Source organism: Empidonax traillii, unplaced genomic scaffold (genome assembly GCF_003031625.1).
Source record: "Empidonax traillii isolate 1590-97213 ecotype Southwest subspecies unplaced genomic scaffold, ASM303162v1 scaffold90:size2128546, whole genome shotgun sequence".
Lineage (NCBI taxonomy): Eukaryota > Metazoa > Chordata > Aves > Passeriformes > Tyrannidae > Empidonax > Empidonax traillii.
Window position 1 is genome coordinate 284,576 of NW_020955283.1, and position 15,708 is coordinate 300,283.

The 15,708-nt window shown below is 37.5% G+C and overlaps 1 protein-coding gene across 2 annotated transcripts in view; it reads right to left on the reverse strand.

The window, feature by feature from the left end:
* Positions 1–581: 581 nt before the first annotated feature.
* Positions 582–15,708, reverse strand: part of NEDD4 (neural precursor cell expressed, developmentally down-regulated 4, E3 ubiquitin protein ligase) — a 52,872-nt gene continuing 37,745 nt past the window's right edge. For both annotated transcript variants that reach the window (XM_027881489.1, XM_027881488.1), the window contains 18 exons: positions 14,288–14,353; positions 13,596–13,715; positions 12,934–13,140; positions 11,915–11,992; positions 11,633–11,687; positions 11,479–11,537; positions 10,523–10,588; positions 9,042–9,271; positions 8,353–8,474; positions 8,183–8,253; positions 7,552–7,647; positions 6,473–6,546; positions 6,271–6,331; positions 5,624–5,683; positions 5,419–5,526; positions 4,761–4,857; positions 2,490–2,562; positions 582–2,412 (listed from right to left, as the gene is read on the reverse strand). In XM_027881489.1, coding sequence (XP_027737290.1) covers positions 2,310–2,412; positions 2,490–2,562; positions 4,761–4,857; positions 5,419–5,526; positions 5,624–5,683; positions 6,271–6,331; positions 6,473–6,546; positions 7,552–7,647; positions 8,183–8,253; positions 8,353–8,474; positions 9,042–9,271; positions 10,523–10,588; positions 11,479–11,537; positions 11,633–11,687; positions 11,915–11,992; positions 12,934–13,140; positions 13,596–13,715; positions 14,288–14,353 — 1,746 coding nt within the window. In that variant the 3' untranslated portion in view covers positions 582–2,309. The remainder of the gene's footprint in view (positions 2,413–2,489; positions 2,563–4,760; positions 4,858–5,418; positions 5,527–5,623; positions 5,684–6,270; positions 6,332–6,472; positions 6,547–7,551; positions 7,648–8,182; positions 8,254–8,352; positions 8,475–9,041; positions 9,272–10,522; positions 10,589–11,478; positions 11,538–11,632; positions 11,688–11,914; positions 11,993–12,933; positions 13,141–13,595; positions 13,716–14,287; positions 14,354–15,708) is intronic.

Here is a 15,708-nt window from a genome sequence, read left to right on the forward strand (position 1 = left end):
CAGTACCAGAACCCCTTCTGAAGCTTAGCAGAAAGAAAGATGGGGCAAGTCTATTTTCAAGAGCATGTAGTGACAGGAGAAGGGGAAATGGGTGCAAATTGCAAGAGCAGGTTTAGATCAGATATTAGGAAAAATTCTTTACTGTGAGGGTGGTGGGGCACTGGAACAGGTTGCCCAGGGAAGCTGTGGATTCCCCATCCCTGGACGTGCTCCAAGGCCAGGTTGAATGGGGTTCTGATCAACCTGGTCTAGTTAAGGTGTCCCTGCCCATGGGATCGCAATTGATCTTCAAGGTCTCCTTCCAACCCACACCATTCTATGATGTTATGATTCTATGACACTCAGCACCACTGACTTCTCCTTTACCAGTGACCTGGAGTTTTTAAAGAAACACAACATGAATTTTTCAAAGGCTGCACATCTGGGGAGCAGAGCACTGAGTGCTGCTGCATCTGAACACCTGCACAAAAGCAGCAGCATATTGTGCTGGAACTGCTGCCATAGCCTACCTAGGAGTACTAAAATTACTGAATTCTTGCTATTTCAAGACTGATTCGTACTTCAAAGAACTGAATCACAACTTATTAGAATAAACTTTTATTTACTGCTCTCAGGATCCTTATTTTATACTTTAAAGTATGCAACAAAACCTGCTACATTCAAATCTATACAGATTTACTGATATATCATTCACGTTTTACAAAACTGCATATAGATTTGGGAAATTTGTATAAGTTACCTTTATTTACATGTAATATTCTCAGTCCTAATGACCTAGTCAAAGAATAAAACAAAGAGGGATTTTAAATATCCCTTAAGACCCATTAACATTTGTTACATAATTTACATATCTTCAGAGAAAGATGTGCTACACTTTCTTCTTGCATATTTATAAAGACCGTGACTAACAGAAATTTGCTGGCCAAAGCTAGGTACTGTCATTTCCTCAGATCATAATAAAATGTTAATTGGCGTCATAATAAAATGTTAAAATTTGAGCAAGCCAGGTATATAAATCATTTTGTTTCTTTTAGAACCAACTTTGCTAATCATTTTAACCAGCACTTGCTCAAAGAAAGTGTTAACATTAATACAAAAAATACCCACATTTACAAAAGAAATCAGACTAATATTTATATGACAAGTTGATCTACAATAAATTGCACATTGTTGGTTATGACTTTGGTTATACTGTATTAACAAATTTGGTTTCTAGACTAACAGTGGAGAAAAAAATATAAAAATGCAGCTGTAGAAACTATCAACCTGTAAACATATCACAGAACCAAATTCTGCAGCTGATCACGTGTGCACGACCTCCATGCAGCTGGGAGAAGTTTGCACACAGCAGACTGCTGAATTTGGCCCAGAAAACCCTGTAAACATGTTCTTTATTGTTATGTAGTGCAATACTGCAAGAATGGATAATAAAGGCCTCTAACTATCAGTAACTAATACTGAGCGATATCCATACAAATTCCACTTTAAGATTGATTTGTTGCAAAAGGCTGAATTGAAAATATTATCCATCATTGAACTACAAATTTATCAAAAAAAGTGATGAACACTCAATAAACCAACATCAGTATACAAATTCAAACAAAAAATGTATATAATGTCTCATTACAACTCAGAATTATGCTGCTTATCTGTTTTGTATAAAAATCTTGGGTTTGTTACACTGTTTTAACAAAAGCAAGTTAGAAACAGAAATCTAACAAATGTGTCAGCAAGTCAGTGTTCTGCAAACTGATGGCTGATAATGCAAACAAATGTTTCACCTAATATGCTGAATTGTAAAGTGCTTAGAGCAGATCTGTTGCAAACAGCCTGAAGCAGCACAGATTATGATACTGCACTACATGAAGTTTGTTGGGTTTGGTTTTTTGTTTGTTTTTTTTTAAAACAGTTTAACAATTTCAGTTGCTCCTCTTAAAGCAGCAATTCAAATTTAAACCCTCTGCAAAGATTTCTTCACAGCTTTACTTCAGTAGTTTACTGCAGGACAGTCGCAAATATTGTACAAGAGGCAACTGCTTAAAAACATTTTAGTTTTTGACTTAACTTGGCACTGGCCCATCCAATGTGTATATTGTATTTAATAGCAAAGTACAGAAAACTGTGGAAATGACAAAATACATTTTCAAAAGTTAGTGAATTTTTAATAGTTACTTATTTTACATGTGATACTATGAAGATTCAACAGCCATGTGACTAAATACAATGGTAGTCCCTGGAAAATTCAAATTTGTTTGTAAACCCTTAAAATGAAATTGCAGCACTGGACCGACATCATTTCTGTCTGTGTCTTAATCAACCCCATCAAAACCCTGAGTGTTTTCAATCGCTAGAAGAAGTTTATCCCACAAATCTTCAAATGAGTCATATGGAGGCAAATCCAAGCGATTAAAGCTGAAAAACAGATGAGAACTCTTCAGTGTTTTATCACTCTGACTAAAGGTCACGATTTATTTAAATTAAATACTCACCAGGTATGAGCTCTTGGCAGCTTTTCAGGGGTACCCCACTGTTCAACTGTGAACAACTGTGGTCCATTTGAACCTGCAGGAAAGAATACATCAATTTTCACCCTATTACGAGATCCTTTTCTAATACGAAATTGAAATTAAGAAGTATTTTGGTTCTTTGTAATCTAATTCTGAGATTAGTATAAGCTAGCTATAAGAATCAAATCAATCCATACTCAGTAATGGTCAATAATCCAAAATCACTTGTATTTTAATTATTGCTAGCTATATCTTAATTTCAAGAGACTTTTATATCTTAAGCTCAAAGGTCTATGACCTAATGTATATGCATAGTAGTTGGCATTGAAAATTTTATGGAGAAGACAATTTTATGCTGTATAAATTCTGCAAAACTTATACATGTTTATCACCATGTGCCAAGTTATAGAACCTGATAGAAAGTATTTGATGTCCACCTTTACCTACACAACAACAGAGCTGAGCAACTCAGAACTTTTGAAACATGGTGACCATATGTGTGCATCAAGGACCTTCTTATGTGCCTGAGAGAACATTTTTGGCTCACAAGTACAGCCCCAGCTACCTCTGTGCCTTCAACAGCTCTCATATCTGTTTCTAGGACCTCTCAACCCTCACCAAGTAGATGCAAAGAGCATTCTGTAACCATTTCCTTCAGCTGTTGAAAGCATTTGTGTACGTCTGGAGAAGACTGTGTAGTTTAAAAAAGAAAAGAAAAAATCACTATCTTTTCAGAAAATGTCTGTTCAGTGCCCCAGTTCTCCAGCTTGCGTGGATTTGCTCCCCGAGTCCAAGCACGGCCGTTTTAGGAGCAGAAATGCCTCTCTGCGCCACGAGAGGGAGATCTCCGCGCGGAAATCAGATCCAGGGCTGCAGAGCGGAGGTGGTAAGGGAACAGCCACGGGGACAGCCCGGCAGCAGCAAAGCACCACGGACCTGCACCGAGCACTGAAGAACTACCTACAGTTCTTCAAATAAAAGCAGGTACAGGAAACGTGATTCTGATCCTCACTGGGGTTTAGTGAGGATGGTAAAACAGAAATAACCACAGGAGAAATAAACAAAGCGCTGTGCAAGACAACCACTAATTGAATTTTTCATTAATGAGTAAATAGAATTACACAAACTGGGACTTGGCCAGAACAATACCCAAGGATATCCTAAACCCCAGGCAGAAGGAAGCCAAGAGCTTCAGCTGGATCATTCTTTAGTTCTACCTCTAGTAGTGTTTTTAGACAAAAGAGAACTCCCGAGGCAGCAGAATTCCAGCTGGGGTTCCCCTGTGATGAGCATGTGCTGTAACACCAACAGTGCCAAGGTGTAGGTGCAACAGCAGACACAAGGCTCAAGTTTACTGAGGGCACTGTCCTCCCCATTGGAATCAACCAAGTATTTACAATGAAAATGAAGACATGGAGAAATGGGAACACGTGGTGGGTGGTATTTGTTCACAATTCTTTTGTTTTATAAACAAATTAATGTGTTGTTTATAAAGAAGAAAATGTTTAATCAAATAGGCAAATTAGGCTATTCGGTCATTTGCACAGGACCTCAAGCACTTTTAGCCTTAATAAAGTAGTCTAGCAGAAAACATAATAGTTGATGGCAGCTGCAAACAGCTTCCCGTCAGGAGAGCATCTCCACCCTCCTGGGCTGCTCCCTCTGCCCGCCCGTGGTCCTTCCACAGAGGCTTTTCTGGCTTTGCCACTGAAGTCACTCCCCGCTGTCATCTGCTTATTTCAGTCTCTGCCTTGTAGGCTCACGACTTTCCTGCTGGCATTGTGTTTAACCCGTGTCATTTCAGTGGTCCCCTCTGGAGTTTGTCCTTACAAACAACTGCATCTGTACAACCGTGGCTTGTGAGCAGATAAAAGCAGTTGGGGAACTGAAGTTAACTGCTGATGCCAGCACGTCTTTGTAATCAGATCCTGGATAACAGAATTTTCTTCAAGCTCAATCATGTGTTAAACAGGATTTTTGCAGCTCTTGAGAACTTTAAAAATCCAGACCCGTTTGAGAAGTCCTGTACATTTAGAAACTTCCAAAACCAGAATCAAAACAAAGGATTTATAGAATGTGGGACTTACATGTGATTTAAGTGACTCTTTTCTAACTTCGATTCTTAGAACTGCCAGTATGTACTAATTTTTAAAAGTTGAAAAATAATTTACCCACGTCTGAAGTCAAACATCAGGACAATTTTGGTTTCAGGTGCTCTATTACTTAACTGTGAAGATAATCATAAGTACTCACCATACAGCTCAGCAAACCCATTCATGGGAACACGGGATGTGCCAGTAACAAACTGAAGTAATCTTATTCTCTTTTCAGAGTCCATCATTAAGACTGCCTATGTATGATAATGATTACAAGTAAAGATTTATTTTTAAATTAGGGCTTTAAGCTAGTAGACTCATGCAACATAATATCTACCTCTAAATCATTATCTGTGAGATATACATACATATTTTTAGTGATACCCACAGTATACTTCTCTGCCTACGAAGTCAACAGTTTTTTAATGGCACAGTAACAAGAGTATGGTTACTGGCTTAGCAGGCTGTCAAAATACTTCCCTTGAAGATCTGGCCCCTACTTTCTTTGAAGTTTCCTGATGTTATGAACTAGCAGCCAAATTCCTGTAATTTATTAAACAGAAGAGTTTAACACCTCCTTAGTGTAACCATGCCAGAAAAACCTACACAGAAGTCTTTTTAACCCCAGTCAGACACGGATTTTTTTGTATTGTATTTAAACTCTTACTATGTATCTCATCTTTAGTTTTCTTACTTCCTCAGTTTTTTTTTTTTTTACCTAATCTACTGTTTAATCACACAATAAACTAGCAGAGCAGAAAGGCAGCAGCTTTTGAACAGTTTTTAAACAAAAAAATATTAGAACTTCGTGATACCTTCCAGAACCACTGTATTACTTGATGGTTTATGTTGTAGCCATTCTTGTATTTTGTGTGTAGTTTCCAATCAGCCACATCCACATCTCCCAGTCCACACATCAATAACTACAAAGATAAAAAAGCCAAACAAACAACACCAAAGTTTAAAGCCAGTAAAATTAAGTTTCACTGTAATTTGCTTTCTTTCCCATGATACACTTACCTCTAGCTCATTTTCATCAAAAAGTTTAATCAGATCCTGCGGTATTAGTTCAAAAAAGCCCTGAAGAGACGAGGGAAGTTTTTAAAAATCAAGTCAACATTATTTAAGCATTTTTATTCATGAAGAATGACATTTAGAAACTTTGGTAAACATAGCCAAAGCAATACATCAAATACAGATGTTTGGACATCAACGCTCTGCAGTTTGGTTACATCACTTTTAACTCTGACTGCTCACATCTTCAGTGTGCAACACCAGTGATGAATATGGAAGTCTGAACATCATATATGTGATACAATTTATATAAATAAGGATAAGCAACCTTGTTTAAATCAAACTAACATAACTGAATTAAGTTTCATTTCTGCAAAGGTCATTGAATAGTTTGCACTACAGGTAAAGCTGACAGCCATGACTGAGAAATCTGCACATTTTTCAATATGAATTAAACACCTCAGTAAAAACATACAAAAAAGACTTTAAAGTCTGAAATACTTCAAGGCTGACACTACGTATCACTGCCCTTTTTTTATACCTTACATTATTTACACAACAAAATTATCTGTGGGACTTCAAGATGTCCAAAAAACCTTGATATTAGATGTAACAAATTCTTTGAAGAATTTATTTTGTAATTAAAGCTATACCTCTTTAAAAGCTGTCATCTGTTTCTGCACTCTGCTCACAAATCTCCACTGAATTACAAGACTGTAGGGGAAAAAAAAAAAAAAGAGAGCAAAACCATTTAAAATAAAAGTGGTTTATATACACAAAGCAACAACTGCCTTTTGTAAATAAAGCTAAACCACATAGAGGTGGATACAACTGCACACAGTGATCACTACTCACTGAATGTAGTCTCTCTTGTTCTTGTTGGTGACAACTATTTCTGATCCACCACTCTTCAGTTCATGTTGATGGGTCTAAATGCAATACAGAGGGGTGTGAAACGAGGCAGGGATGTAACAGAATTCCTGTGTTAATACCAGGTAATTGGAAACCATGAGAAATAGATGCAGTTTCAGAGGTCAAGTAATAAAGAGAATTTGGTTGATTCTTTTTTAAAAAAGTATTATTCAGGGATTTTAGACTGCAATGGGGAAACCTCCATATTTCTGACCTGCTACAATTCACCACCCAAGCCAGCACAAAAGTTTCCAGTCATGTGGACTTGGCTAATGGCACATTCCATGACCCAGCCTTCTTTCCAAATCTCAAGGAAAAACAGTTACAGAATCACTTCAGCAATGGTCCCAGTAAGTAAGTGAATCAATATGTATCACTATTATATAATGGTTTATACTACTAGAGCCTCAGCAAACAAATATCTGATTTTCAGTTGATAATGGATGTACATTTTCGTTGCTCCTTCCTAGGATCACTGCAGTTACAAGATCACAAAGGTTATTATCCTACTTAGATCTTGTTGGTAGCTGTAATTTGGAATTTTTATGTAGAAATACCACAGGGTTTGTATGACTTATCTTCGATACTTTCTACACAATAACAAACTTGTTTATTCTATAGGTTTCTAGTACATATTAGAGAAAAAACCCATTATCTCCCAGTGATTCCAACCATTTCCAAAACAGCTTATCCTTTCCATCCAATCACATAAAAACAATCTCTACTCCAGATTAAGTAATGAGATTATGGATACCTTAGTCTTGGGTAGCCTTCCCAGCAATAGATACATTTCAATGCAAGTAATATTTAAGAAAAAAAAAAAAGAAGCAGTTTTTTAAAACTCTGCTTATTTCCAAGTCCTTTATCACATCCCAGACAAGTTAAAAGCACTGCATGAGCAAAAAGCAGCTGAGGGAATGAAGGGGGTTTCTTAACACCACACAGATCAAATCAGCTGATTTCACAGGTCAAAAGTTTTTTTCTGATGTTTTGTCTATTCTACTTTACATAAACATACTAACCTGACCAAAAAGTTCTTCATCAACTATAAATCTGAGGTCCAGCTCTGTTGGATCATTTTCAAGAATCCACCTCAGAGAATTGTAATATTCACTATCCTGAGAAAGAATTACAAAATAGTAAACAGAAAATAGAGTAGCCACCTTTTAAGCTGCAAGAGGTTCCACTACAGTCCCGTGAATGCTGCTACCCAGGGTAACCCTCTAGTGGATACAGGGACTCTGCAACTGTCCAAGGCTCTAAAGATATTTGAAACCTGAAGACTCAGCAATCTGTATGAATGCCTCACACAGCAAAATATTATTTAAAAAACAGGTTAAGACAAGGATCCTAAAGATATTTATATCCAATTTTAACAATACTTGCGTCTAGAAATATTTTAAGAAAACATCATAGAAAGTTTAGAGTCAAAGTTTCCAATACAGCTCAACTGACTTAAACCTGAGTTGAGGTCTTTGATATTCTCTGGAAGTTTTAATTACTGTACAACTTACACACTTATAAAAGATGTAGCCTAAAATTTCTTTGAATCACGCCTTTTCAACATTCACAATGTATTAAACATATATATAGAGAGAGAAGAATTAAAATGAACATGAAGTCTTAACATACATGATAAAGCAAACTACATACCACAGACTCCATATCATGTAGTGTTATTGGTTTTTGGAGCATCATCTTGTAAAAAGGACGAATGAAAAAGGCTTTAAAGAAGAAGAAATAAATTCAACAGAATGTAACTTGAGATTCAAACCAGCCACAATATTAACCTAAATATCATAGTACATAAAATAAATACTGACCATCCAAAAGTTTGCCATGGTAAACAGCCATTCCAGCCACACGACCTATAAACTTGAAATAAGAGAGATGATCTTCATTGCAAAGTCCAGAGTTTGGATTGATCTGCAGAGTATAGTTATCTCTGAAGTTGAGGGAGGGAACAGGGAAGAGAAAGAAAAACAAAATGTTGTACTATTGGAACAGTCTCACATCTGAAGATCTGAAACACATCACTAGTTAAATCAGTTATTGCTTTTCATGATGTTAATATCTAATATGTAACAATACTCAATAGAAGACAATCAGCATATCAGAAACCACCACCATGAAACACCTTTGTCAGTTACAGACACACCAAAGAGAAGGATTAACTGCTACTAATTTTAAAGTAGTCAGAAGAACATGCTCTGCACTGCTTGTTAAGTGCTGCCTCTTCTGTTAAGCAGGAGATGGTTGCAAGCACATCCTTGTCCATGCAAGAAGGGCATGGCTTATGTTAGACTGCTGTAAAAAAAATGCAGGTATTGCCTCCTCATTATTCTGCTGTCAGGCAACAAGGTGCAGACTATTTCATTTATTAACAACTAAACCCTCCTGTACAGTTGCAGGTGTGGGGGCAGTAATTCCATTTTTAAAGGAGGTCTGAGAAATACATTTGATCTGCTTTTCCCAGGTAAGTCTTTGTGTCTTCCAGACCTGTATTACTTACGTAGCTGAATATTCGAACAATCCATAATAAGGATTAAACATTTCCTTAGAGAGAAGGAAGAACCATTCCCTGGCCACTCCTCCATAGTCTAAACCTTTTTCCCCATCAAATTCAATCCAAAGTCTTGCTTTCAGGAAATCCGCTCTCTTTACAGCTATAATTCTTCTATAAGAATCTTCAAGGATTGTTGTGCGATGAATTTTCATTTCAAATCTATTTGGAATATCACTCTAAAAAGAAAGAGAAAACAAAACCACAGAATAATAGAACAAACCCCAACATATTATAGCTTTGTAGAGTATGCAAATTCTGTAAAAAGACACAGAAGGGCACACAAATGTCTTTCTTAAACAACTTGGAAACATAACACAGTATGATTGAGAAGACACTCTATTTACCTACAATTCAACTAGCAAGGGGGACTTCAGATCCTAAGTCCTATTTCATACTAACAAAATACAGTTAAAGTAAGTTCTTACTAGTAACAGCATATGGGCAGTTGTTCTGCATGCAGCAAGGTATGCAGTCTTTTTTGACACAACATTCATCATATTACAAACTTGATTAAAAAAACCTCACAGTCCATACATAAAGTTATTTGGAACCATTTTACCAGACTTATTTCACCTTCCAGTTCAATATTCTAACTACAAGGCCACATGTCCCATTCTCTTACGTAACACAAAATCTACAGTTGTATTTAATCCCTAAATTACCACAACTACATTGAGTGGCTGAGCTGTTTATCACTTCTCAGAGCCAAGCTTGTTTGAAGAGGAACACAAAAAATGAGGTGCACATATAATTGTGTGCAACTTACACATCAGCTCAAAATGCATAGGCAGACTTGGTAGGTAAAAGGTGGATCTTAACTATTTTATTTATTTATTATATATGTAAATATCTCCCAAGGACACAAAATTTGATTGCACTTGTGCAGAGACTCATTGTTATCTGGCTGTCCAGATACTATTTACAGTCTTTTATGCTATGTGTTATAAATACACCTGGCACTGCCACTTCAAACTACAATTTGCCAACGAGATTCGTAAACTTCAGATTTTAAGGCTGAAACAAGTTGTTTCAGTCATCCAGCCTGATCAAAATGACAGTACAGATTTCTACACAGACAATGTCAAATCTATCCTGAGAACTTCCATCTCCATGTTCTGAGTTTCAAAACCTACTATATGCTTGATCAGCGATTTCCAAACTTCTCTTTGGCAGGTCTACTTTCAGGTTTACAATTTTTGTAAACCTTTGGAACTTCTACTTTTTCAACTAGACTGCTTGCAGACTCATCACTGCACAATGTCACAAACCCTGCTGTTAGGTTAAATGTTAGTTGCTACCAAGTTGCTGCTGCTTCCCAAATGTATCTGTGATCAGACAGTAAATTTACCTTCCCTGTAACCTCAGCTTTCCCTTGTTTAGAGGCCTAAGTTTCTTAACCTTCTGCTGGATTCCTGCTGATAACTGACCTGTTTCTTCAGTTTCTTTCTGAAGAATTCATACTTCCGCTTATAGTCCCTGGAGTAAGGCACGGCCTTGGAGGGGAATAAAAAAGGAGAAAGAAAAAGTTTGAGATACTCTAACAATTAATGTAATATAAAGTAGTCTACGTTTGTGAAACACAGACAACGCATTTGAGTTCTGAGATAACAGGAGTTCACGTTTTACTGAGTGGCAGGGGAGGCTCTCAGTTTATAAACATCTGGACTGAAATGCACTTGTGTGTTCAGAGCAGTTCCACAGAACTGACCCTGCACTTCACCATCAGCTGATGTAACAAACTGAGATCCCTGACTGCCCCAGAGCAAAGTGACCCAAATGCCTTTGGTGACGTCCAGAACGCGGAGTCTTTCCTGCTGTATCATGAGAGACCTGGCTACAAACACCTCTATTTTCCATGGGCAGGGAAGGCTGTTTACAAACGAGGGCTATTAATAAACACACATATCAGCTGAACACTAAAACCCATCTATAATTATAATGTGTACCAGCTTTGCAATTAGTCCTGGTGATTTTGCACTTCAGATTAAGTAGCAAGGCTAGATAATTATTTTTTCAGTTGGAAATTAATTTATTCCTTTTTAAGAGATTTCTTTTTTCTTTTTTTCTCGAATTTACTTCTTGAATTGAGCTAGTGTGGATTAAAAAATACACAGGTTTTTTACCCACTTTAAATCTCTCCCCCTCAGGGGGAAACTTTCTTACTACCACGGGAACTGCTTTTTCTTTCTGGCATTTAAAGATCATTTCCACAGAAAGTTTTTCAAACAGTCTTCAAAAAAAAAAAAAAAAAAAAACACCACTTTGTTCAAAGGTCCTGGCAGTTACACCTTCTAGACTGAATAACTGATAAATGACAAGAGTTTATTTGGATTCCATTAACAGTATTCTTGAAAACATGAATATCTCCATAAGGAATGCTTACTGGTCCAGTTATAGCCACATTCTGCAGTCGGGGATCCTCCCATTGTGTTCTCTTTGTATCTGCAAGACATTTCTTGATTAGTTCCTTAAAGTTCCATTTAGATAATGTTCAGAAATAAAAGGATGAATGGGGGAGAATACTACACTGTACATACTGTGGTTTATGAAGAATATTCTTCCATCTGTGTGAGTTCTCTCTTCCCACCCTGGCTGTAAGAATTACAAATTTCTGATCATACAGTTTGCACAGAACTCAGTATGATCTGCAGTTGTGGGCATTCCCCCACCCCCAATCTACTGTCAGCACTGGAATTCAAAATAGAGTATTTTTTGTAGAAAAAAGGAGGCTGCATTTTCTCATGTGCAAATGTCAATAATACTAAGTTAAACAATTACACTGCTTCATCTGCAAAACAAATACAAAACAGTTTACTTACTGGTAATGGGCCCAGATCTACTGGATCTAGGGAAGTCTTTCTCCTCGGGTGAGCAGGAATTTTCAGTCTTGGATCTTCCTTTGAAAAGAAAACAAGCAGCATGTTAAAATCCTTTTGCTGTTTTGTTCTGCTTTTAATTTTTTCCTCTTTACTAATGGTTGTGTAAAGAATATGCCTAGTACCAACTAGGTAATTGTTGCATATTCTGCAGCCAGGGGAATCCTTGGGGATTCTCACTACTCCAGTAATTTACAATCATCTTCTAGTGACCTCTCAGTTTATTCCATTTACATATATATAAATAAAACTCCCTCAATTCAACTCAATTTTTGTGTTATTGAGTTGAATTACTCTTTCCACAGTTTCTGGCACGCCTTCTGCTTTTTAGGATTGGTGGGGGTTTTTTGTTGTTCAGTTGGATGGTTGTGTTAAATGAGTTCTTTCCATAAACCTGGAGAAGAGAATCCTCATTTTCGATCCATTTAATGCATTTCTCTCTTTCACCTGACAGTAGTACTGAAGTACTCCTGAAATGCTTAAGTCCACCCAATGGCACTACCAAGTGGTGTGCAGTGCCACTCTGTGGAACTGTAGCTGTACAACTCCCTCACCCATATTGCAGCTGCACCTGCTCTGCTTTCCTAAATATCCACGTTGTTCCCTGTGATAAATTCAAGGTAATGGATTTCACGTTGAAGGTTAGCTTACCAAACTGGTTTCTGTTAACAGCACATACAAGCCATCTCAGTTTTACAATGTCATCTAGGAGGAACTTTACATCTGCCAAACAGATTTTCCTCCTTCCAAGCTGAGCTTTCAAATACCAATACAAGTAGTAAAACTGATCATCTTCTACTCATTTCATGTATTTTCAGTTACTTGGCATTCTCATTACACATGCTCCTTGACAGACACAGCTGTCTTGGCACTAAAGATCTATAGAGAAGCTTGCTGAAAGCAGCACAGTTTTGATTTGAGAGGAACTAGAATTTCAGTCCAGGAGAGCAGCTGCCCATTACCCATGTTGTAGTTTTGGTGTTGTGGTCAATGAAGAATGGTCTCCCATTGGGTGCATGTCGGACTTCCCAGCCTTTAGGGAGGAATCCTTGTTCCATTTCAGGCTGCTGCTGAGAAGACTGTTGTGATGAGTCACTTGATGTTGCTTGTGGCTGTCTTCCTATAGAAATACTCGGTGCAGCTGACACCTGACTTGTTTCTGTAGCAATCTACGGTAAATAACAAAAAAAAAAAATCGTATCAAATCAAAGCCCTGTAAAGCAATATATTTTTGCTATTAGCCCATATTTTTGACTCATGAAAGCAGTTTTATAAAGCAAGTGCCAGACAGTACACAGATTTGTTTAGTCTAATATCAACAACATTGACTAAAAATCACTGATCACGCTATCAAGGTTAAAAGAAGCCTTTCAGCCTTCTCAGTCAGCTATCACTCCAGAAGGCCTCCTTGGTACACTCATAGTAGAGTGACTTGCCATAAATATTACTGTTCCTAACTCTCCTTGCAGTCTGTCAGACGTTTTATGTAGTACTTTACTAGTTTATGCCTTTCACAGGCTCTATTGCAAAGAGGTTTCTCAACTTCATTTCAACATAAGTGCAAGATGTTTAAAAGTATGTTTACATGAACAAAAACATCAATCAATTAGAGAAGAGACAGTACCTGTACAACTGGCTTTATCCAGGTAGTGGTTCTAGAATTGTGATCTATATAATATGATCTTCCTTTGTCATCTTGTCGTTCTTCCCAGCCTGGGGGTAATCCAGATGAAGTGGGCAGTAACTGAATATTAGTAATAACAGATGAAAAACAATTAAGAAAACTATGAAACTTACTGCAAAAAGGTTTTTCTCTGTCAAATTAAAACAACAAAACTATAATCCAGAAGGTTTGTGATAAATTAGATAAGAGTATTTAAGTCCTTACTGAATAGTATGAAGTAAGAAATTTTTATTTATTAGTTTATTTAAAATTCAAGCTCCTCATGTAAAATAATTCATTTATAAACCTGTTTTAGGCACACTGATCCAGCCTAGTACTTCTGTCTAGGAGCTCATCGCTTGCAGTGTCACCATGAAAGCATAATGTAACTTGGTATAGCTTTGAATTAAAAGTAAACAATTATAAGGCAAACAATTTGAAAAACAAAACTCGATGAGAGCCTTCCTTCTGCAGGCTCTGCCCATGCATCAAGCTAATGCTAAACAAGGTTGGAACTTGAAAGCTTTACAACTGAACTAGACTCGTAATTGCCATTTTGTCAGGACAGCTACTGGACATGGAAGGCCAGATTTCATTGGAAATGTCAGCACATGATACACATAAAAGCCTGTGTTTTTTGGAAAATGACATACCACTGGATGTGCAGGCTGCTCTTCAAGTCTGTATGTCTGCAGACTACCTCTTCTGCTGGAATGGTTCTTGAAGTAGTGAAGAGGAATGACATATTAGGTATTATTGCAGCTTTAAGGATGGCAGCAAACAGTCAGCAATGGTTATTACACTTCAAACTATTACAGTTTTCATCTGGAACAAAGTGTTGTGGTTGTTTTGAAACACTGATTTTGGAAACTCCTGTTTTAACACTGCTAGAAACGTTAAGTTCACAGTGTCTATTATAATTTAAAACAGAACAATAGAGGCTTGTGAAGGTTCAGAAAACCATAGCAATAGATGTTTTGGCATGTAAAACATTAGAGTTAATTACAACTAGTTACATCACAGTTGAATTTACAGTATAGAACTTACTATGTTATCTTGTCAGTAGAGTAAAGCCTGTGATACATCACAGCTAACACAGCTTTCCAGAGAATGGATTAAGTGAATAAAGACAAGATGTGAGAGACCAACACAGCCAGTTTGAGAAGAGTAACTCAATCCCTGGACTTTGCATAAGCGTTCACCTTTCTGCCTAGAGCCATATTTAGACCTAATTTGCTACAATTATGCAACTGTAATTCATCTTGCTCCAGGATTTCCCTTATTATTTGAAGGATTTTTCCCTATCAATGTACCCTTTCGGAATACTTCAAAGAAAAACCACGATTAAGTTTTTAATTATTTTTTTTTTGTGGGCAGTGGAGGTGAAGGGAGGCAACAATGTCATTCTACCTGACTCTAGCAAATAAACTGAATGTCAGCCTCTGTCTTTGCTCAGGCCACCCAAGCAAGCTGAAACAGCAGTTTTCCTGCTACCCGCTGGATGCTGAATAGCAGAGATCAAGTAAAGTCTTGTTACTCTCACTTGGCTACTTCCAGCAACACCAGTGATGCATTTGTACAAACTCAGATGAACACTGTCAACCCCAAATTTACACTTGGAATGGCATCTCTAACATCACAAAAGCTCACGATTACTTCAATACCCAAATCTAACAGACTCGATGGTCTGGGTCACCTCTGTGGGCTTTCCTCAATGGACAGTGGATTTCTCACGTCACCTATCGGGTTACAGGGCTGTTTGTGGAACTCGGGTTTCACAAGACAGCTGAGCTTAATTGCTTGCTACCCCCAAAAAGACAAGTTTCATCTCTGGCTATGTACTCCTGCTGCTTTCCTTTGCCACCACAGTATTTGTCAGACAAATACTCAGCGTGCCGTTTCATCTTGCTACAGCTGCAAAAAGACAGAGTTGGGGAAAAGAGGGAAGAGTTTTCTGCTGGGTTAGCAAGCTGGACAGACTGAGCCAGAGGTCAGGCGAGTTTCTCCACTGGCACGAGGGCTGTGGAACTGTATGGTGAGCTCCCCTTTTCTCTGCTATGGAATCAGCAGGTCT